This window comes from Girardinichthys multiradiatus, chromosome 1 (genome assembly GCF_021462225.1).
Source record: "Girardinichthys multiradiatus isolate DD_20200921_A chromosome 1, DD_fGirMul_XY1, whole genome shotgun sequence".
Taxonomy (NCBI): domain Eukaryota; kingdom Metazoa; phylum Chordata; class Actinopteri; order Cyprinodontiformes; family Goodeidae; genus Girardinichthys; species Girardinichthys multiradiatus.
In genome coordinates, this window is record NC_061794.1 from 20771978 (window position 1) to 20796664 (window position 24687).

At 38.2% G+C, this 24687-nt stretch overlaps 1 protein-coding gene across 2 annotated transcripts in view; it reads right to left on the minus strand.

The window, feature by feature from the left end:
* Positions 1-24687, minus strand: part of LOC124868915 (neural cell adhesion molecule L1-like protein) — a 90925-nt gene that overhangs the window by 10414 nt on the left and 55824 nt on the right. The window contains exons 17-24 of one of the 2 annotated variants that reach the window (XM_047366571.1): positions 22534-22731; positions 22132-22202; positions 21005-21227; positions 19931-20046; positions 18392-18596; positions 15851-15973; positions 13417-13599; positions 106-237 (exon numbers count right to left, since the gene is read on the minus strand). In XM_047366571.1, the coding sequence (XP_047222527.1) occupies positions 106-237; positions 13417-13599; positions 15851-15973; positions 18392-18596; positions 19931-20046; positions 21005-21227; positions 22132-22202; positions 22534-22731 (1251 nt within the window). Of the gene's footprint in view, positions 1-60; positions 238-13416; positions 13600-15850; positions 15974-18391; positions 18597-19930; positions 20047-21004; positions 21228-22131; positions 22203-22533; positions 22732-24687 lie in introns of both variants that reach the window. The other variant, XM_047366562.1, reaches the window with a different exon arrangement.

Sequence of the window (24687 nt, forward strand, 5' to 3'; positions counted from 1 at the left end):
TTGATTTACTTCCCTGAGCAAAATGATAAAGGGATCCTTTTCTGGTCAAGGCTAACTGACCTTTTCCCATGGAGAGCGTGTCTTGTTGCTGGCGTGGCAGCATACCTGCATATTTGCCACCTTTGTTTCTCATCACAAAGCACATGATAACTGCAACAAGGGTGAGTAATGCCACAGCACACAGCGTCCCGATGAACCAGCGCTGAGTTGTAAATCTGGCCATTGTCCTTCCCACACCTGAGAACAGAAAGAGCAAGAGACACAGAGCTCAACAATCTTCCAGACCTCTTTAAGCATAAGCAGATGTTTGAGTGGCTAGTTCTACATTGAATTACACTCACATTCCCTTCATCTATAACACGTTGTCACTTCTAATAGAATATTAAACAGGAAAAAATCAAAACAAACACAGATGCCTGAACAAAGTCAACCACTGCATTACATTCACCAGAGTCAATAAACCACCAAGTCAGTGTGTCACTGAAGAGCAGGCATCATTAAATCTTTAATCATCGAAACTCTACTGACAATAGCTTTTTCCCAAAACAGTTCGTTTAGCTGCAGTAACACCTCTTTAATCTGTCTGTGATTATTTAGAAATCCTGAACCGATCTGCCTATGCCCAATGGAGATGTGAGCATTTCTAAATAAAGTGCCTTTCATATAACCAAAGAAGGCATGGAGTGGAACTCAACTGGGGCAATGCTGAGCACTAGGCATAAAATGAACTGTATATAGGACATCTTTCCTTCTAAAGATGTAAATAAAACAGAGTTGTATGACATAAAAAATGTCCCTCTATTATTTGTTTCATTTTTTAGAACATACGGGCGTCTGGAAGAATGCCGCTGCTAAATACAATGGTCAATTCAGTGACCTGTTCAGCATGTAAATGGCAAGAATTGAGAAGTATCAGATACAACACCACACAACTCTCATGGCATAAAAACAGATTAGTTGGTACTAGAGGCTGAGGCTAACTGCTAGTCTGAGAAGCTCAAAGGCAAAAGCAGACTTCTGAGCAGTATTTTGGTAAGATAATTTTATGAATGGTTAAACTATTGTCATGTTTGGATTAGACGATTAAAAACAAGGAAGAGGATGATCATCTAAAGGATTCCCCACCTCAGTAAGTGGATGATAGCAAAGTAAGGCAGCGTCAAAATCAATAAAATAGCAAAATTACTATAAAATATTTTTGCATTTTACACTGCTTTATTTTTATAACAGACAGTTACTTTGACTAGAATTGTTTTGCATGTTTCATTCTAAGTACATTTGACACAGAAGCATTGGTAGCGCACTGCCTCCCACCTCCTTTTCCAGCACTAAAAGGCGTAAGCTAATCTGTACCATAACTGTCAAATACAAATGAGAAAAGTTCATGAAGAAGTATTTGCAGTTGGTTTAAGACAGAGGAACTCTGCGTTGGTCTTGGTTCCTCTCAGACTAGTTGTAAGCTTTAGCTTCCAGGACCTTCTGATTTTGATCATTACTAAATTAACCCCTGGAGAATAATCAAGAGAGTTAAGGTTATGATGTAGAAACATGCCCTGGCCTCTTGTAAATGAGAACTAGTACCCAAACATTTTACCAGATAAAATAAAGGATTAGTATTTACAATTATATACTTCAGTAAAGATATTAAGTCACTGTAATGTTTTAACAGAAGTTCACTTCAAAATTCACAACTATTCCGGCTGGTTCCAAAAACCATCTGTCATCACAACATAAAGTTTAAATGATTTTAGGTATCTTATGATTGTTCAGTCCTTTTAAGGTCTGCTGATTATTTTTAGCATTTTTGTATGAACATAAGGATTCTATATTGTGGTGTATTAAAGCTATTTATCAAAATTAGCTGAACAATAAATTTAAGTTCTTCATTCATTTGGAAGATCCAGTCATAGTTTTATTAGTTTTCAAAGCAAACAGGCCACACATATGTCGGATGTCCTCATGTACTGTTTCAATTAGGCACACTCTAAGTTAATGGGGCTGTTCCTACCTTTGCAGCTGAGTCTTGATTTGAACTATTTTGTGAAAGGGGCTAATGATTGTAGATATGTTTATACTGTTTAATTTGTATTGTATTGCACCGACTATGCCAAAACAAATTCCTTGTATGTCCAAAAACGTACTTGGCAATAAAGCTTTTCTGATTCTGATTCTGATGATGCCTCTTTGCATCCCACCACTCATTTTTGTCATTTCTCTGGATATTGCCGTTTAAAATGCTAGTTTTATCAATTAGCTCCTTGGCCATAAGGAGCATAGTGTACTCTGTCCAGGGTTTGAGCCCGTCAATAATGTAAAAGCTTTGGGAAGTGATTACAACTACAGAGAAGCACCGGTTATCATCACCTAAACAACCAGGCGGAGGATCTTGAGTGGAAGTCAGTGTCATCAATTAAACTATCGAACGTATTTGTTGGAGCAAAAATAAATGTAAGTATATCTAAACACAATCAGAAATAGTTGTGGAAATAAGTAAAGCAGAAAGATGTATATTTTTAGTTACCAAGTATTCCTACTGTACAGGTCCTTCTCAAAATATTAGCATATTGTGATAAAGTTCATTATTTTCCATAATGTAATGATGAAAATTTAACATTCTTATATTTTAGATTCATTGCACACTAACTGAAATATTTCAGGTCTTTTATTGTCTTAATACGGATGATTTTGGCATACAGCTCATGAAAACCCAAAATTCCTATCTCACAAAATTAGCATATTTCATCCGACCAATAAAAGAAAAGTGTTTTTAATACAAACAACGTCAACCTTCAAATAATCATGTACAGTTATGCACTCAATACTTGGTCGGGAATCCTTTTGCAGAAATGACTGCTTCAATGCGGCGTGGCATGGAGGCAATCAGCCTGTGGCACTGCTGAGGTCTTATGGAGGCCCAGGATGCTTCGATAGCGGCCTTTAGCTCATCCAGAGTGTTGGGTCTTGAGTCTCTCAACGTTCTCTTCACAATATCCCACAGATTCTCTATGGGGTTCAGGTCAGGAGAGTTGGCAGGCCAATTGAGCACAGTGATACCATGGTCAGTAAACCATTTACCAGTGGTTTTGGCACTGTGAGCAGGTGCCAGGTCGTACTGAAAAATGAAATCTTCATCTCCATAAAGCTTTTCAGCAGATGGAAGCATGAAGTGCTCCAAAATCTCCTGATAGCGAGCTGCATTGACCCTGCCCTTGATAAAACACAGTGGACAAACACCAGCAGCTGACATGGCACCCCAGACCATCACTGACTGTGGGTACTTGACACTGGACTTCTGGCATTTTGGCATTTCCTTCTCCCCAGTCTTCCTCCAGACTCTGGCACCTTGATTTCCGAATGACATGCAGAATTTGCTTTCATCCGAAAAAAGTACTTTGGACCATTGAGCAACAGTCCAGTGCTGCTTCTCTGTAGCCCCGGTCAGGCGCTTCTGCCGCTGTTTCTGATTCAAAAGTGGCTTGACCTGGGTAATGCGGCACCTGTAGCCCATTTCCTGCACACGCCTGTGCACGGTGGCTCTGGATGTTTCTACTCCAGACTCAGTCCACTGCTTCCGCAGGTCCCCCAAGGTCTAGAATCGGCCCTTCTCCACAATCTTCCTCAGGGTCCGGTCACCTCTTCTCGTTGTGCAGCGTTTTCTGCCACACTTTTTCCTTCCCACAGACTTCCCACTGAGGTGCCTTGATACAGCACTCTGGGAACAGCCTATTTGTACAGAAATTTCTTTCTGTGTCTTACCCTCTTGCTTGAGGGTGTCAATAGTGGCCTTCTGGACAGCAGTCAGGTTGGCAGTCTTACCCATGATTGGGGTTTTGAGTGATGAACCAGGCTGGGAGTTTTAAAGGTCTCAGGAATCTTTTGCAGGTGTTTAGAGTTAACTCGTTGATTCAGATGATTAGGTTCATAGCTCGTTTAGAGACCCTTTTAATGATATGCTAATTATGTGAGATAGGAATTTTGGGTTTTCATGAGCTGTATGCCAAAATCATCCGTATTAAGACAATAAAAGACCTGAAATATTTCAGTTAGTGTGCAATGAATCTAAAATATATGAATGTTAAATTTTCATCATGACATTATGGAAAATAATGAACTTTATCACAATATGCTAATATTTTGAGAAGGACCAGTACATAAGATACTCCCTAAGCTTCCTATCAATGTTTACCTAGGGCTGGGACAGGAAAAGTAGCTTACAGTTATTCAAATAAGCCACATAAAGCTGAGAGTGCCCTGCTCCTCTCTGGCAGTCCAGCTGATTTTGGCAAAGGTGTCACTCACATAAGCGCTTATGTTGAACAGGGCTGGAACTGATAACGGAGAGAAGAAACAGGAGGAGGAAAAGAAACGAGATAGGCACAGAGAAAAGGAGAGAGATGGCGGGAAAAGAGGATTAGCAGAGGAAAACAGGATCCCCCGTGGCTTGAAACCAGCGCATCTCGCAGAAACTCTTCAAGAAGACAGTTCAAAAGCTAAATCTGGGCCTCAGACGTAATTGAGAGGAGCTGTATTTACTCTCACGAAGAGAAGATTTCCAGATGGGAAGAGGACATCACATTTGGTCTTCATCCAGTATTAAGCATAACGACAATTCCTGACACCACCCACCAAGGACAGATATGAGAAAAGGTTGAAATTACGCTGCATCTATTAAAAATGAGATTACATGAGCATCAGTGGCTGTGCAAGGAGAGTGTTAGTTTTATGCCTCTAAGAAAACAAGAAGAAATGTTAGGAACAGGGCACGGGAAACAGGTTGTACTTTAGCACTGCAATAAAAGTAAAGCCTCAGATGTTGGATTTCTGCTGCAATGCTGTCAGGTAGCATACTCAACAAGGGAGCACAATTGACTATATTAAGTCGGGGATGTTACAACACATTGGAAAACTGTTAAGTCAAACTTTTACTGGAGCGAGAACAGTGCAACTAAAGCAAAGTGTGATCAGTAAGTAAGGATCTCTAAACTAACAACTATTGTGTTGCTTTTTCTGAACTGTCAGAAACAAGAGATCATCTCTAAGATTTCATTAGCACAGCCTTGAAGGACAAGCTTTTGCTGAGGCTACGACCAGCTCTGCACTACAAGAATAGCACTCCTACAACCTTGTCTATCGGTATACCAGCTTACGTCTATGTGGACTAGCAGCATCAGCTGCAGGCGCTGGTACATACTGTTCAGAACAGGAACCACAGCTGGAGCAAGGGAAAAATGTTCAGGAGAAAAAAAGGACAATAAAATACAGCAGAAGAAGACAGCAGCAATCTGGCTTCAAGGTTTACAGAGCAGGCAGGCTCAGACATATTTCAACACAGCTGCAGGAATGTAGCAGCCTTACAAACACCAGAATGAGCAATCTGCTTGTTAGTGACATAATTGAAGAAATAATTAAATTAAATTAAAATCATTATGTTAACTATTAAAAAGAGCAAAAGAAAAAAAAAATCATGGTATTTTGCCTTTTTTCTAAAAAATTCAAGCAAAGTCATTTAGGTTATCATTTTAGCAAAGCTAAAGCATTCACTGTTTTGCTTTTTATGAGAATGATGGTGACTTTGTTACTTTTCAGGACTTTAGCATTATCCAAAGGTTTATCAGCTTTAAAGTCAAGTGCTCTTTCTCCTCTGGTTTACAAAATACTTTACCTTCCATAGAATATATTGCTCATTATCATATAATGTTAGAAAATGGCTTTTGTTTATATTGGCCAATTTTCTAACATTAAAATATCAAAATTTGCATACAAGGTTTATACTGAAGCAATTCTATGCATATTCCTTGCATTAACTTTGCACAAGATGACAAGTGATCACTGTTTTTTGTTTTTGTCGGATATGGCTTTCTGCCCAGGAAGGCAAAACTTGGGGTGGCTTTGCAAAGATAAAAAAAAAAAAAAAAAGATTTTTCTTTTACTTACAGTTAAACCCAAAATAATACATAACCCTGGTAGACTTAGGTTTTCATGTATTTTCTTTCAATCAAGAAGTTTATTTTTGATAAGAAATGAGACTGGCATCACTTAATAAATAATCTTTACTGGCATTAAAGCAGTGATCCAAGTGTTTAAGGTTGGAAGGCCTCATAGATGTCAGAACTCAGGCTGGACCAATCCAAAACATTAATATTGCCTTCAGTCAAAAGAAACACTTTGATAAAATTAAACGTTTTAAACCATAATCTGCAAGTGGATGGAAATTATTTTGGCGTCAACTTAATTTGCATGTCCAAGCATTTGGACATGCAGACTTTAAGAAAATATTTTTGTACACAGCAAGTGGCTGATGATGCTAACGTTTGTGTCTCATTCACAGCTTATGATTTGATGTTAAACTGAAGGACTTTTTTAGTGTTTTAAGATGTTTGGGAAGTTTTTGACCCTATCTGGTTTATTTTTTTTTTTTTTTATATTAAGAATGGTCAGACCTCAACTGAATAATTCTGCACCCACAGACTCTAATGGTCTTCTTACACTGTGCATTGCAATCTTAGAAGACTATTCCATGGCACACTATGCGACAAGGATCTAATAAACCTTGGAACAACGTCAAGTTTGATGTGTAAACATTGCAAGATGACTGTTTACAACTAAATCAGTTACGACGAACGGCAATAAACATCATCAGCGCACGCCATTGATCTGTGCCGCCAGAGACAGCCACAACAAACAGACAATGAAGAACGCAACCCTTGTTGTGGCATTTATTTGCCTTGAAATAAATAAAAGCAAAAGGAGAAGGAGGTGGGGAATGTGGATGCCGTTGTGGCTGGGGAAAAGAGGCCAACTTGGGATGCCAGTTTTATGCTGCAATTCAATTGGTGGATTAGGAGATGTAGGTAGAAGCAGCTGTCACACTGCGAGATAGTCATTCAAAATATCTGGCACTTTCAGATATTTACTGCAGGTCATCTTTGGTCGCAAGACGCTAACAACGGCCGTTCTTGAACTAGTCTCACAGTGTGACGTAGGAACGCAGATTTAGAGCCATGACCAAAGATTTCTCCACGATTTTCCTACAATCTTCATCTTTCGCCTGGGACAGCCCAACATTGCACAGTGTATACCGGCCATAAGATACATTTTGCAATATGTGAAACATTTAATTGATGTAAAAAAAACATTTTAAAAAATTGCATTTTTTATTGTTTCTTTGCAGCAGAATCACCTTCAGCCCCTGCTAAATTAATCAGGATGCTTTTAATATTAATATGTATTTCCTTAATTTGGGGGTGGGGGGAAAAACATTGCAACAGTTGAGTTGCCTCATTAGTTTTTGTTTTTTGTCATACCCTCCTCTCAGTATTCACATTTTAAGCCTTAATTTCAAGATAAAGTCAGGACAAAGCCAGACAAATATGAACAACATTCATAAAAAGGACTGCACAATTTAGTTTTCAAGCTATTTGCTAAGGCAGAATTGGAGCCTCTGTGTCGTTTTATTTAGCAGTCTTTGGATATACAGTCCACACCACAAATTTAAAAATGCTTTTCTCACCATAAACTCTGTTTCCTTGTGGCTGTGAAGTGCAAATAGAACAAAATATACATAGAATATTTATATTAGTGTGGACAGAAATCAGGGCTCATCCAGGACACCATTCTAGCAAGAAGTATTTTATTTCATATATAGTGGTCAGGAAACAAATTTAGTGCGTCTGCATTTTTAGTCCATTTTTTTTTTTTTATGAACTGAGTTTGTATGTATGTCCTCACCTGTTTTATTAATTGGACTGTGAAACATGGATACCATCTGCTCACTCTGATCCTTCATTTTAAGAAACCACATTGACTGACTGCTGCTTTTGAGAAAACAATATTTTTCATAGTGACGACTGATCCCATGCTGATAAATGTGAAGAGGAAATCAGGCCTTGATTAATGCGGTCACATCTTAACTTTTAGGTTTAACATCCTACGGATTGATTTGTGAAGACAGCTGCTCTACCAGGCAGCAAGTTATTTTATCTGTTGAGAAGTGATTTATTTTTATGTGACTTTCTAGGCATATACTCCTCTGTGTTTTCTGTCTTTCTTTGCAGCCTACTGAAGTTCTGCGTTTCTCTTGCTTTCTTATCTCATGAGAGTTTTCTCTTTGTTCTATGCCAGCTGTTTGAAATTCTCTCTCAGCTTTTTCTGTTTTGTTTTTCTAGGTTTTTGCAAATGTTTCTGTGTTTTCATCTCACATTTGTGACACTCCTTTGGCATCATAACATTTCCAAACAAAGACCTTTGGATGTAAAGAAAGATCTGTTGAAATCTAGATGTTTTGAGTCAGATTATTGTTCAGAGAAGCAAACGCTAATTCAAGCGCTTCCACCACTTAAAGAACTCACAGTCACGAATGTAAAAATAAGATCCCTTATTCATATGCACTCATTTTGTAAATTTATCACCATATTCCTCCTGTTTATATGCCCAGACTCATGGAGCCCCTGCTCTGTCCTACTGGCATCCATAAATCTCTCCTCTGGATTGATACCCTGAGGACACCTCTTGTAAACAGAAGTATTTCATCTTCCCATCAAGCCTCCGCTCAACTACATTTACAAACAATGTATCAAATGGCTCTCAGGCTGGGCATTCACTGATGCAGGAAGGCGTTTCATCTACAGATGTTTGCAGAAATATAAAATACAAATTTTTGTCTTGTTTGGGTTTATAATTTACTAACATTCTCTTATGTTTCCCTTTTTTCTTGTTCTCTTGCTCTGCAAGGTGATGGCTGGAGGCCTCTGCAGGGCTTTATTTATTGGTGACCATTACTTATTCCACATTTGAGAAAATCTATACAAATTACACCTCCTCTTCCCAACACAGTCATTGGCTTGAGAGAATCCCTTCAACTGCAGGTCATGTGACTCACAATATACAAGATAGCTTCCTGTGAATTTAACTGCACACAATGAAGCAATCATTTTCGTTTATCAGTCATCGATAAGTGTGTCATAAGTGGCATTCATAAAACTACATTTATGCACTTGAGTACATTTCAATAAACTCAAATATCTTCAAAAAGTGTTTCTGTAAGCACTTATTTTGCCTACCTTGTAGTCCACTGTGAAGAGAAGAAAAAATAAAAGATTTGGTTTTAACTATTAATCTGGAAAATGATTTGCAATTTACATCTTAAACCACTAATCCTACTTGAACCTTACATTTTCAATTTGCAAATGGTTGATAAAAGATTAACATGCACAAGTCTTAAACATAACTGATAATTTTGTTGTCAAAAATTCCTCAAACATTTCTATCAGATTTTATCTTTTCAATTGCTTTAGGTCATGGTTGTCTCATTAACAGTACAGAAAAAACTACTTTTGGCTGGGCTTTTAAAATCCTTACTGAACAGTTTTTGCTTCATAGCAAGGTTATTATCCTGTTGTAAGATTCTACAGCCACCTACGGTTTCCATGAAATGTTGTTTATGGTCTGCAACAGTGCTTGGGTAGGTGGAATATGGACTGACTGTGGCTCAATGGGAAGAGTAGTCATCTTGAAAATCAGAAAATTTTGGGTTAAATTTTCCTTCTCTTTTACATGTCCATTCGCAACAGGTCAAGTTGTCTACGAATCCGCATATCGGTATAAGAATATGGGTCTGTGCATTTGTGAGTGTGCTTTGAGTGTTCAGTATCAAAGTGGTATAGAAAAGTGCTAAAAATGGCAGTTAAGTCCATTTATCATTTTGGTGTGACACACACAGATGGCAGGGGCCAACGTTTCCCAGCAGGACATTCCCCAAAGCACTCTACCGACTTGCCTTCTTCCCGTAGTGAATTCTGGTGCAATGTGTTCCCCAGGTTCATACACCTAGTGAGCCACAAGATGTAAAAGAAAACTTATTTAATCAAATCAAGCCACATTCTTTCATTTTTCTGTGGTCTATTCCTTGTTAGTGAACAGGGGTCAGCATAGGCACCCTGACCCCTGTTAGCCAACAATAAGCATAGGTCATAATGTGTATCCTGAAACATACACAACAAATTGCAATGCAATGTGCATTCTGACAGCTTTTTATCATAACCAGCATGACGTTTTTCAGCGCTTTGGGCAACAGCAGCAACTGTTGGATCCAGTGGGCCACATGGGCCAGACTTTCCTCCCTACGTACATCAATGAAGTTCCGTTCACTTTCTGTTTTTGTGCTTGCATCTAACTTTAAAACTAATAATTCAAGCAACATGTTGGTTTGCAGCCACTCACAAAGCCAACCCCCTTTCTTTCTATTTTGATCACCATAGCACAGTTAAAACTGATGCAACCTTGCTTTCAGCTGCTCCAAGGCACATCGCTATGTGGTTTTGGTATATCAAATAAACTAAAGCTGTGAGTTCAGCACATTAAACAAAGCAGTGTTTTGTGTCAAGTCTGCCTCATTTAAGAGGGAAAAATACTCATTTGTAGCTGCAGAATAAGCTACAAGTAGAGCACACAGTTTATTTTTCTCCCTCATTTACCTGCAAGGTTTATAAAAGGGAAATTAAACCCTTAGTCATTTGATTTGGCAAAAAATAAGCAAATGCTTTTCTTTTTTCTGCTTTACTAGCTGGATTGTGGTAGAGTGTGTAGGCTGACAGTAAGAGAAAAGGTACAATCATTTCAGAGAAGGATTGCTAAATTTTCTGAAACTTTCCTTGACCTCAAGGCCAAGGAGAAGAACAATCTCTAAATCTTTATTTCTCGTTCTACGGACTGAACTGTTTTGAGGCTGTGGGTGGAAAGAGAAGTTAAGGTACCTGGAGAAAACCCAAGCATGCGCGTCAAAAGGATAGCTCCGATGAACTGCAGACCTTTTTGCTGTTGGGCAACAATAAAAAACCACCACATTGCCATGGTCTGTATGTTTCTCTATTACTAGCATGTTTCCCAATCCTTATTCATGAGAGCATATACAGAATAAATATTTTCATAATTCCAAACAATAGCTCAGAACTCCAAAGAAATCTCCTGCAGTTGGCCTATTAGATTCTCTATTGCAGTTTTTTTTGGCCCAAGAACTCTCATTCTTGAACTGGTTTGGTTTGGGTGCCTTCGAAGTTTGGTGTTTTGTTGACCACCGATACACCTTTCCGCCAGTTTTGGGGACTTAGCATGCGTCATCAACCATGGGCGTTACGCACAGGGAGAAAGCGTGGTTGTGAGACAGCGGAGATTGCAAACAATGTTCCTTTTAATGCAAAAAGAGGGCATCCATAAACTACAGTTAATACGGAAGGAGAGGGATACGTACAATGTTTTCATTTGCATATGCTCAGTATACACAAGTGTAACGGAAACAATTTGTTATACAATGCTTGTTTAGTGTGTTTTTACAAACATATATATAATGTTCATACTGTACGTTCCTCGTCTTTGCCACCGTACTTGTTGCTTTAATTATCTGCAGCTTCAACCCGCCCATGGGTGACATTAAGGTTCGGGCAAAAAAAACAAGTATTTGGCAGTGCCCAAAATGAACCTGAGTTGAAACTCTTTTCGTCTGGTGGAAACACGCGTCATCGGTTGGAAATCACTTTCGGAAAGCTGAACAGGCTCCGAACCACGTCAGTGGAAAAGGGGTAACATAATAATCCTACAATGTGTACCATATCATTATAGAGACAACTCAATGTGCCTTTTCAGGGTGTATTCACACCAGGAATGTCCTTTGGTCCACATATTTGGTCCGGACCAAAAGCAGACTTTATTTTTTTATTGTTTGGTGCAGTTCGTTTTCACATTGTACTTTTTGCAAGTAAACTATAGTGTAAACAAAGCCACATACGTGACAATTGTTGCTCCCATTGGACAGAAATGACTAGGGCAGGACAGAGCACAGACCCAAAAATGGAGGAAAACTATCATAGAAGTAATGCCTGCTGCATTTCTTTTCTGCACGTTTGTGCAGATATTACACCTGCAAAATCATTGTGAGCGTCAAGAGCAGCTCATTCAACGCAGGTTTCCCAAGTTCTATTTCTAAGTTTAGAACGACATCGGTGGATGTGTGCTGCAAACCAAAGGAGATGATGTGTTCTGCGTGCTCTGATTAACAGGATTTTGTATTCACATCAGAAGTGAAATGCACCAGAGTCCGTTTGGAAGCGATTCGAGACCACCTCAAAAAGTGTTTCTCGGTCCGGTTGTTTGGGAACCCAGAAAGAGACATCAAGGGGACCAAGGGGGGAAACGAACTCTGGTCTGTTTAAACCAAACATGGCAGTTGTGAATAAACCCTAAGGTAAGAGCTAGGCAAAAAACAAGACCTTTTTAATGTATCCCTCCTCCTCAAACTACTTTATATTCTAAAACATAAACACGCTTTGGTTCATATCATTCCATTGTAGCTCTGGCTGTCCCAGTAACATCAGTCCCAGTCTCAGGTTTTTGGCAGACACAAACATGTTTTCTTCCATTATTGCCCTGTGCTTAGTCTCATCTCTGTTCTCATCAATTCTGACCAGCTTTACTGTCTCTGTGAAATAAAAGCATCAGAGGAAGACCAGAATTATCACTTGCATTTTAAAAACATAACTGTTAACATAATGATTATTTAAATAGAGTTTGTAATTTCTGAGAAAAACTCAGTTAGATTTGGGCATATTATTTCGAGCATAAACTTCAAAAAACCCTTTGGGTCTTAAGAGGTTAAGCTACAGGCTTTATGTGGCAACAGACCAGTTGTTTCCCCGTGATTATGTGTCTTGCCACTAAAGGCTGAAATGCATCATGTTGACATAGGGCACACAGACTGGCATAAAGCAGCCCAGTTATTCGAAATGCAATTTTATTCCGATCGAGCAGATTCCGATCAGAATATTCTGATTGGCGCTTTTACATGACGCATTTTTATTGTGATCAGCCCTTTACTACTTTAAATACTTTTTTCCACATAAACATGCCTAGTGTCTTTAAACAATAATTTTCAAGTCTTGCCACAGATTTTCAATTGGATTTATGACCAAACTCGGACATGTCCCTGCTGAAGAGTCCCCACAGCATAATGCTACCCTCACCATGTTTTACATTGAGAAGGGTGTCTTCAGGGTGTTGTGCAGTGTTACTTCTCTGCTTTGCATGCTGACCAAAATGTTCAGTCTTGGATACATTCAGGTGAGTACTAAAGGCAACTGGTGGCTCTAAATCTTATTTATAAATACATAAGCATGTTATATTTTCTTTTATTTGTAAACAATTTTAAAAACAATGTATCCTTTTCCGTCCACTTCACAAATATGGTTACTTCATGTTTGTCTATAACAGAAAAATCCAAGTTTGTAGCTTTAATGTGACAAAATATCACAAAGTTAATAGAGTATGAATACTTTTGCACCTCTACTTCAAACCCAAAGGCTGAGTTTCGTTTCACCCAAAGAGATGCAAACATTAACCCCAGTAGATGCAGTGATTTGATCTACTTACTTGCAACAACCCCAGTTCTGTACTCCTGGGCCTGTGTTGGTCCACATCCTGCTCGAGTGCATGCGCTGAGGTCGAAGCGGAAGAGGCTGTCCCTAACTAATCCCCAAAACTGCTGCTGAGTAGCGTCAGGCGATGTGATGTTAAGCTCAAAGGAATCAATTACCTCCAGCGAAGTCTCATTTACTGTAGAGGAGGGAAGAAAGATGTCAGGTCAGTTTAGATGACATGGCAATTGGGATGGATCAGCGCCAAAAAAGCCATCATTGGTAAGCCATGTTGTATCGTAATGCTACCCAGCTTAAATGGGGGTCAATGTTTCAGGGAGAAGGAAGACGAAGAGATGTCATACTGGATCATACATAAAGCGAAAATGGGAGATACAAGTGGTGACAGGTAAGCCGAGGAGGAATACATTACGACGAAAGGCAAGGAGATGAAAGGTAGAACTGGAGAGCTCAAGAAGATGAGGTTGTAAACAAGTGGCAATGGATAAAAAGAGGAAGATGCAAAGGTGGTATGATAGAAATACAAAAAAACAGATACAATTTTCAGACATTAAAGGGTTAAATGTTTGAAAAGTGTTTAAATGTAAGGAAAAAACGAGAACAGATAAATGGAAATAAGACAGAGTCACAACAAAGAGCTGAAAATAAATTAGAAAGCCCTGGCAATTACAAGTTCAGTAGTACAGCTTTTACATCAAAGAAAAGCCTACATGCAGACTGGTGAAAACAGCACTCTTATATCCTCCTGAAAGCCCTCTCAGTGATGTCACCACTGTGCAAATGTTGGAACTGCAGGTGAGAGCTCGGCATGCCAGATCTTTTGTGCCACTTCGGCGGCGCACAGCGCTGCATATTTTATGTTTCCGGTGACAACAGATTACTCATTTATCTATCACATAGCTGCTATGTGAACCAGCTGTAAGTGCAGACTGCACATATACTGTTGCGCCACATATTCTGTTATTTTTCTCATTAACAGCAAAACTAAATTTTAAACATGCTTTAGTAACATATTAAATCAATTCAGCTGAAAAGAAACATTCAGACACCCACAGATTGCACTGTGTGGGAATATCTGTGTAAAGTCGGACATCTGATACTGGAAAAATAAGCAAAGAGGAGGGGGGGGGGGGGGGAGCAGAGTGTATTGAAGAGCTGGCCAGACTCTGTGGGTGCAGATGGAGGCGGTGCAGGGCTGTCTCTGCATTCACATTTTACACAAAAGACTTCAGAAATGTCAGCAAACGAGGGTGTAGGCTTTGAAAATACAGATCATAATGAAAGCTTCACTCTCGCTCGTTCACCCTAGCTGTACTACCGCATAGAGGCGCTTTCTCGCATAAAGAAGCGCTTGGACGAGGAGTGATAAATGTCAGTGAAATTTACACAAAAGGCACCACCAGCACTGGCTTAAACATTTCTACCGGGAATTAAAAGAAAAAAAGCTGGCGTCCAAGCAGAAATGTGGGAGCTGTTAGAACTTAGCTTTAAGGAGAATGTGGTGGGGGTTCAGTGTTAAACAGTGCCCCCAACTGTCTTATGAGATAATACACCGGAAAAGAAGAAGGATGGACAGGGTCGTTGGAAATCCGATTCTCAGATAGAAATAAATATTTTTTTATGTGTTAAGAAAAGCCCTGGGGTTCTGAACCTAATGCCTCAAGACCTTCTCCATTCTCACAAAATCTTTTACACAGTTGGGTTTTATCAACTGTATTTTCCATAAACTATGAAACTACACAATGCTGGAGTTCTGGTCCAGCTGTCTGGTAAAGGTCTATTTCACTGCTTTTATTGATTTAGATCATTTCTATTTCAAAAATTATTCCATTTGGACTTTTAAAATCAGGACTGGGTTAACCTACTTTGAATTCTTATTATTTATTTCACCATTAACTTTATTTTCTTTCCATATATTGAAAAAAATATATATTATCAGTGGTTTGACAGTTTGGCATCTAAACTGGACTCAGTTTAAGATCCACAGGTCTAGTTTAAAACCCGGATTTAAGAATGTCTAGAGGCCAAAAGCAGCAAAAATGTTTTTAGCATTATTATTATTTTAAATGAGTGTGCATAGATCTGTCAGTTCTGTCAGGTCCCCAAAGCAACACATTCAACTAGTATGGCAAAAATGTACGTTTTAATATGGCAAATCAAAGATAAAAGGCAACATCTAAATGTAAATTAATGTATTAAGGCCTTCAATTTGCACATTGTTTTCTCTCAGTTAAATAAGGAAACTGTTCTGAAAACACAAACATGGGTAATCTGGTGCCACATTTTAGAGAAAGATCAGTAAAATAATATTTTTTCTGGACAGAAATTATGAACATAACACTGTTAATATTTAAGTTGCACAAATCAAAAAGATAGAAAGTTTGTACAACAATCAGCAGGAAGCAGAGCAGCACTGTGTGTTTACATACATTGGTGATACTGAAGAAGAAATCCAGTGAGGATGCCATTTGTCACCGACGGTATGCCCCACTCAAGCAGAACAGAGTCATCCTGAATGTTGGAGGCAATCAGTATGGGCACTTTCCCTGGAACTATCAAAAAGAGAACATTTCAATATGCAAATACAAAAATACAAGAACAAAAGCCACAAATCAGACAATTTAACCAAATGACAATTCAGAATTTTTATTATTTTCAAAAATATACAAATTAGGATAAAAAAAAAAAATTTCATTTCTTTTTGTGTTTTTTACGATAAATGCCTCCATTTCTGTCCATTTTAGTCTAAATCCTGAGCATGAGTCAGAGTAGTTAAATTATGTGAAATGCTAAAAATGGATCCATCTGTTCCTTATTGTCAACAAAGATAAATTTATAGACATAATTACAAAAGAACCATATCTACAACCAAGACCTTTTTTCATCAGTCTTACAAACCTAATAGTATGTCTGCAAATGCTGCAGATCTTTATTAAATTTGACGCAATAACAAAACAACTAAATAATATTCCTTTGTTCAGAGGCTTGTGGAAAGCATAAGCAGACAACATAGCTGAAGATCTCTACATCAAATTTGACAGTAATTGCATTTTTGCTACTAAATCCTATTTGCTTGATTATAACAATTTCCCTGGATACAGTAAGTAAAATAATCCAACTAAACCACAGCATTCCACATTTTAAAGAACTACTGCCTATGGTAAACAGAGAACAAGAGAGAACTGACTAAATCCCAAGAAAATACAAGTGAAACATTTTTGAAATTTTAGGAAATGCACATTTTTTCAGCAAACTCCCCATTGTTTTGAGCAAACAAATGTGATCACGTCAAAATGCTAAATAATTTCCTTCCTTATTTTGAAGGTGGAAATTTGTAATTAATATATGGGTAGACTAGTCTAGGGAACTAATACCACTGATGTGAACATCGTTGAGATGTCGCTATTTATTGAGGAACTTGTTTAGGTCTGATGTTCTGTCTTTGAACTACTTCACTTGTATTATTACACCTTATTTGCACAAATTCATATTCATGATACAATATTTATGCAGTAAGGGTGTTAATGTATTCTGTTGTTATCATACTTCCTTGTGACAGAATTTTTTTTTTTCTTGTAACTGTTGTTTCAAGCATTATTTATTTATGTTGCAGTACATATTTAAATTATGAAATCAATATTAAATTGGGAGAGTTTTACACAACAAAGAATCAATTGTTTGAGGAATAAAAACAATGTTGGTTTGTTTATATACACTGAATAAATAGATATTAACTATATTAACTTAACAGAAGATGTAGAAAGACGGTTGGTCTAATAGAGGAAACCTAAATCCCTTTCTTACAAAGTGTGATCTCAGGTTCAATATTAGGTCTTTCTATTATAGATGCTAAGTGAACTGCAGGGCAAGTGACAGATCAATAAATCAGAAGAACTTTGAACTATAAATGTATGCTTTAGCATCTGAAATCAATATATATTTAAAACCTGATATTTAAATACACACTATATAAAGACACAAGAGACTTTGTTCTAAATGTCTGACATAAATATTTGTGTTAGTCCTAACTGAACCAAAACAAGTTTTAATGTGAATCTAACACTGCTTTTGACGAAACACATCACTTAGTTTATCACAGCACATCTCTCCAGAAATGTAAGTATTTGTTCCTGACTGCATTTGCTACGTGTCTTCTGGCTTTTTATGTTGGTTTTGGAGTAATGGCTTCTTTCTCACTAAGTGGCGTTTTGGCCTATGTCAGTACAGGACTTGTCTAACTGTTGATATTGAAACTCTTTTCCAGCTTCGGCAATACCTTCACAATGCATTAACTTTTGGTCTGGGGTTAATTCTGGGACTGATTTCATACCAAAACATCTATATCTCTGGGAGACAGAAACCATCTTTCTCCTGCACATTCTCAAGTAATTCATAATTGCATATAATAGTTTGAACAGATGAATGTAATTATTTTATTGTGCCGCACAAGAACGCATCGTTGTCTTAAAATACATTCCCAGTTTGTCTCCATTTAACTCGAATGTTGTGAAGCTTACAACGCTATGACATCATCATCAGGATTTCCCCATTTTTTTTTAAATGCATGGTAATCTTATTGCATTTTAAAATTGAGGAAAGTAATAAAAAAAAAACTCTCAGGAAAAGCTCAGTCAGGTTTAATGCCAGACAGTGAAAATATTGATTTGTGTGTTTTTATATAGTGTTTGTAAATGTAATTTTGACCCACTCATGCATTAGTATACAATAAATACTAATGCATATAAGGCTCCAGACATCCTTTTTTTGAAGACAGTTTAACATAGCATTGTAGTTACACCCATTTTCTCTCCATTTTACTTTTAGGTCAATTTTTAAAGACAGAAAAGCAAAAAAAAAAACTTTTAAAAGAAGTTATATCATTTTAAATGACTAACTTTTAAAGATTAGTTATTATCTACATGAATGCAAAAGAAGCATGAATGACTTGTTTCATGGTTTTGCCATCTTACCACCCTCTGGAGTATGGAAGGTGACTGGATCACTCTTAGGTCCTTTTCCCTTCTTGTTAAAAACGCTGACAGTGAGTCTGTACTCCGAGAAAGGCTCAAGCCCTAGCACGATGGCATGAGTCCTGTTTCCAGAGAAAGACTTAGAGTCACGCTCCTCTAAAACCTCGTCAGGACTCAGGAAGCTTTTTATTTTCTCCCAGTAAACCTGTGAGATGACAGCAAGTAGGTGTCAGATAGAAGGGAGAATGTAAAGAACAAGAAGTGCATTCTTTCACTAAATAAGACTCTTTCACTAAATAAGATCATTAACTGTCTCACACATGTTGTACATGTATATTATTTTTTGATCCAAAAGTTCATTATAAAGACATCAGATGCTAGGACTGCAGAATCTTTGCAAAAACACAAAAGTGACCCAAGTTGGAGACCTTTAAGCAACCTGAAAAATGGCTGGTAGCCACATGGGAATTATTAAAGAGACAAATTCAAATCTTTAAGCACTCAGTGAATGCTTCAAATTAAGCACGACAAAGGTTAACCTTACACCCACACTCTTCAGTGTGGACACTGTTAGTGATAGAAGACTCCAGGTAATCTATTTTCACTATCAGTCGCAAGTTTAAAATAATGTCAGAGGAAGCACAGAAACAGCAGGCTATAAGCAGGATTCCAATACCTTATAAAAAGCTATTTATAGGTAATCTGTTTTGTAGCACATGTCAACAAGTTTGTGGGTCATTCTGCAAGACATCAAGAGGGAGCAAGACCCAAATAACAGGCTCTGTTTTGTTCTTTTTGGGCTTTCTTTTTTTTCTATATTCTCTGGAAAACCCACACAGAATAATCAGTTCTTGTAATGCCAATCAATAAAATACAACATTTTATGGCCAGTTTAAAATGTCTCTTTCTTAATTCTGTTGTCTTTGTTTTAAAATATTAGACAAACCCTGTTTCACAGCAACTGCTCACTTAGTGTGATGTCACCTCTGCTCCTAATCTAAATAATAAACAGGCAGGATGAAATATTTTCATTTCTGTATCTGTGCCTTAATATATTAAAGATCTGAAAACAATCATAATCTGACAAAATTGTTATTGGCAGGTGACACTTGCCAAAAATGAAATGAAATTTGTCAATAAATTTTGATTGATGTAACTCTACTCATGGATCTGTCTACCACAGGAAAACCAGAGGGACATTGCTTCAGGTGCTTGTGGCAGTTTAATGTTGTGAAGGAAGGTGTAAAAATGTCTCTTCCTGCTTTTTAGATTGTGGCTGACTAGAGGCCACGACACTGAGACACCAGCATGCATGTCCACTGCTATAGTTTCAAATACCAAACACTTGTTTATTTATATTAATTGTAAACTCACTAACACTCTTCCAAACACTGAAACTCCACGAGTATAGTAAAAAAATATATATTTTTCAACGACAGGCTTTCCTCAGAAATAATTATGGTGAAAATGTGATATCTTTTATAAGGTGTATATAAAAAGTAAGCAAAAGAAAAACATAGTAAGACCAAAGAAACTCACATTGTAACCACCTAAATGACCTCGCACTGTGGCTGGGAGAACTGGGCTCCAGCTGACTCTGAGAGCAGTGGTGTTGATCACCTCCACCGCCACATTGCGCGGTGCTGTGGTGGGAACTTAACAGGAAGGGAAAACAAATTATAGACACAAATATAAAGTGGTTTTGACATTACAAGAAAAAAAGTATATAAAAATGAAGAATTCATCACAAAATAAAATTAAGATTATCTAGATGACTATGGCATCCGGTTTAAAATAACGTAAAACCTGTGTAGAGGTCAGTCAAAAAATGTTTTAAAGATTTTTGTTCTCACAGAGAAGTTATAAATAAAGAAATAAAATGTTTTGATATTAGCTAAACATAAAATAAGATAACATAAAATTAGTGCAGAAGAATTTGTCAAAAAAAACATTTAAAAGATCTTTGTTAAGACTATGCAGTGATCGAGCTTAATTCTTGTTGGGTTCACAAATGAAAACATTACATATACATTACATTACATAAAGAAACATTAAAAAAAAAGACTTAATATAAAAGCCACTAAAGCTAAAATTACATTCAAAGCTAGATAATTCTAAATCCTATTACTGCAGTTTCTACAAGACTAAATAAAAGCACTGATGTAAGAAGTGGAGGAAAAAGCTCAGTAGACCTAGAGCACATAATATGTCGTGATCTGTCAATTGTCTCACAGCTTCTGACTCAAAGGTGGAAATTTGACTTTCTTCTCTTATACAAAGGTTATCTGCCACCTGCTAGATATACCAATTGTGTTTTTCTTGTATTTGTCAGAAAGGTCAGAGGGGAGGAAAAGTCACGACTACACACCTGCACGTGGTAAAAACATTTGAGTAAAAGGGAAAAAATAATAAAACAACTTAACCTGACACATTTTCCCGCAGACAGTGCCAAAAGACAACTGAAGACGCAGATGGAAAAGATAGCACAGCAGGTTCAAAGTGAAGAAAGAAAGAAACAACAGCCAGGTGTGGGAACTTAGGCTTCAGGGTTTATTAAGACATCAGAAAATCAAAAATAAATAAACTGACATGACAAGATTACATATGACTGACCATCTTCTCCAGAGTAACCAGTTATGGGTTTCGGTTGTGGACCCCAGCCGAGGCTATTCCGGGTTTGAATTTTGATCTCATATGGTGCAAAGGTGGAAGTGTTCCTCACGATGAAGGAGGGTCTCATGACCAGGTGCTCCTGCCATTGATCCTCCACCTCCAGTTTTCTGTAGGATACTTTATACTCAAGTCCCGGACCATTATATTCAGTAGGTAACAGCGGCTACAGTATAAAATGGGACAAATTAAAATAAAGATTGTTAAGAACACAAATGCATCTCTGTAAATTAGAATATTACATAAGACCAACAAAAAGGGATTTTTAATACAGAAATGTTGACCTGCTGAAAATGATGCCCATGTACTATCCAGTATCTGCAGTCCATACCTGGTCGGGACTATTTCCAAGAATTACTGCATCAATGCTGTTTTGCATGGCGAGAATCAGCCATGGCTCTGCTGAGGTATCAAGGGAGCCCAGTTTGTTTTATTAACAAAGAATGCGACAGCTGTAGTTCATGTCCTGGATATTTTTCTGTGTTTGGTGGATCTTGAAGCACTGACTGCAGTTGCAGTTGTTGCCTTTTGAATGTGCCTAAAACTCTTGAGTGGGCTTTGCTTTACACTCCTCTCAATGTTGAGGTTATCCCTGTTGTTTGGGCACCAGTTTCTACCACACTTCTTCCTTCCACTCAACTATCTCTTAATGTGGTTCTAAAGAGCAGTCAGTGAACAGCCAGCTTCTTTAGCAATTGGTGAGAAAATGTTTGTGGGAGGACCGTCAAGTCACCAGTCTTCCTCATGGTTGTTTAGGCCATAACACAACATTTCTGTATTAAAAATCATTTTTATTGATCTTATGTTAGATTCTAATTTTCCAAGAAATCTAATTTTGGCTTTTCATTAGCTGTACACCATGATCATCAAAGGTAACAGAAATAACCACTTATATATTACTATATATATATCACTCAGTAAATGTGTTTCACGTTTTATTACATAAATAAAAATTTCAATGATATTGTAATTGATTGAGAGGTATTTTAATTAGAACATTTTTGAATGTCTCAAATCCCAGAAAGGCTGTTTTGATTAAAATGACACATCAACATAAAAAACCCTCTTACGTCCCAGGTGATGTCCATTTCATGGGGAAGGTGGCCATGAATTTTGATGTTTTCCGGGTTTCTGTCCGGTGCTTCAAAGGGAGAAAAAAATGGGTATATAATCAAGCTGTTGCAAAGAAGAGAATGTATCCTTTTTTTTATGTCTGCTATAAGTCACTTGTATTACACTAAACTGAAAGGCAAGAATTCATATTTCATGATCAAAATATTTTATCTTGCTGTAAATATTGCTTTCAGGGCTTCAGTGACGTGAAATCTTTCACACCCCTGACTGGTACAAAGACATATAGCTGCAGGCTGACTTTTTGACCGACAACTTTGAAAAGAAATGTTCAAAGTGAGATGCTTTAAGAATCTGGACATTACCTCAACAAAACATGCAAATAAAAAAGCAAGTCCTACCAGCAGGGGGTGTCTTGAGTCTCTCTGTGGGCTCACTGGGTGGTCCAGGTCCTACAGCATTAACAGCATAAACTCTGAACTGATAGTTGAGGTCTCCGTAAAGAAAGAGCTCAGCTGTTGCCTGGTTACCGGCAACTTTCTGCAGCTCCTTCCACCTGCCGGGCTCCCAGTGGCTCTCCTCATACTCCACCACAAATTCTATACAAATAGAGGAGAGAGGATCAGACATATTTAATCATCACCGTACTACTGAAAAAAAAGTCAATGAATGCTCTCAGAGGAGGCTATAATTGCCATTTACACAGAAACAGGGTCAGTTAGTTCCAGTCTGAAGCTCAAAGATAATGAGTCAGAACTAGGTGTTCTTTCTATGAAGCTTATTAACCATGGTATGTTTAAATATTGTCTGTCCAGGTCTATTTATTATGCAACTGTTTATTTTATTTGGTTACCCCAGAGTGTTACCAATCCCATTTTCCCAGCAAATAGCCCCTCTCGTCAGCATTTATGAAAGTCGGTCTCAGATTTGTTAGGCAAACACATACACACAGATCTAATTGTCCCTGCTAAGTAGGTGGAAGAAGTATGTTGAGAAATACAGCATTGCCAGTGGTGGTTCTTGCATAAATGGCACTGTGAGTGAGGCACAGCATTCAAAACAAAAACAAACACCCACTCCCTCAGTGAAGCCCCTTCTGCAAAAAACACAACACACCTTAATAAGACACACATCAAAAACATTAAGAACTAAAACATTTTGTTCTGGTAATAACTGATATGAATGGACGAAAGGACGAACGGAAGGCATCTATACTCATTGTAAAATAATTCAGCCTGGATCTGACTAGCCAATGTACAGGTCCTTCTCAAAAAATTAGCATATTGTGATAAAGTTCATTATTTTCTATAATGTAATGATGAAAATTTAACATTCATATATTTTAGATTGATTGCACACTAACTGAAATATTTCAGGTCTTTTATTGTCTTAATACGGATGATTGTGGCATACAGCTCATGAAAACCCAAAATTCCTATCTCACAAAATTAGCATATTTCATCCAACCAATAAAAGAAAAGTGTTTTTAATACAAACAACGTCAACCTTCAAATAATCATGTACAGTTATGCACTCAATACTTGGTCGGGAATCCTTTTGCAGAAATGACTGCTTCAATGCGGCGTGGCATGGAGGCAATCAGCCTGTGGCACTGCTGAGGTCTTATGGAGGCCCAGGATGCTTCGATAGCGGCCTTTAGCTCATCCAGAGTGTTGGGTCTTGAGTCTCTCAACGTTCTCTTCACAATATCCCACAGATTCTCTATGGGGTTCAGGTCAGGAGAGTTGGCAGGCCAATTGAGCACAGTGATACTATGGTCAGTAAACCATTTACCAGTGGTTTTGGCACTGTGAGCAGGTGCCAGGTCGTGCTGAAAAACGAAATCTTCATCTCCATAAAGCTTTTCAGCAGATGGAAGCATGAAGTGCTCCAAAATCTCCTGATAGCTAGCTGCATTGACCCTGTCCTTGATAAAACACAGTGGACCAACACCAGCAGCTGACACGGCACCCCAGACCATCACTGACTGTGGGTACTTGACACTGGACTTCTGGCATTTTGGCATTTCCTTCTCCCCAGTCTTCCTCCAGACTCTGGCACCTTGATTTCCAAATGACATGCAGAATTTTCTTTCATCCGAAAAAAGTACTTTGGACCACTGAGCAACAGTCCAGTGCTGCTTCTCTGTAGCCCAGGTCTGGGGAATGCGGCACCTGTAGCCCATTTCCTGCACACGCCTGTGCACGGTGGCTCTGGATGTTTCTACTCCAGACTCAGTCCACTGCTTCTGCAGGTCCCCCAAGGTCTGGAATCGGCCCTTCTCCACAATCTTCCTCAGGGTCCGGTCACCTCTTCTCGTTGTGCAGCGTTTTCTGCCACACTTTTTCCTTCCCACAGACTTCCCACTGAGGTGCCTTGATACAGCACTCTGGGAACAGCCTATTCGTTCAGAAATTTCTTTCTGTGTCTTACCCTCTTGCTTGAGGGTGTCAATAGTGGCCTTCTGGACAGCAGTCAGGTCGGCAGTCTTACCCATGATTGGGGTTTTGAGTGATAAACCAGGCTGGGAGTTTTAAAGGCCTCAGGAATCTTTT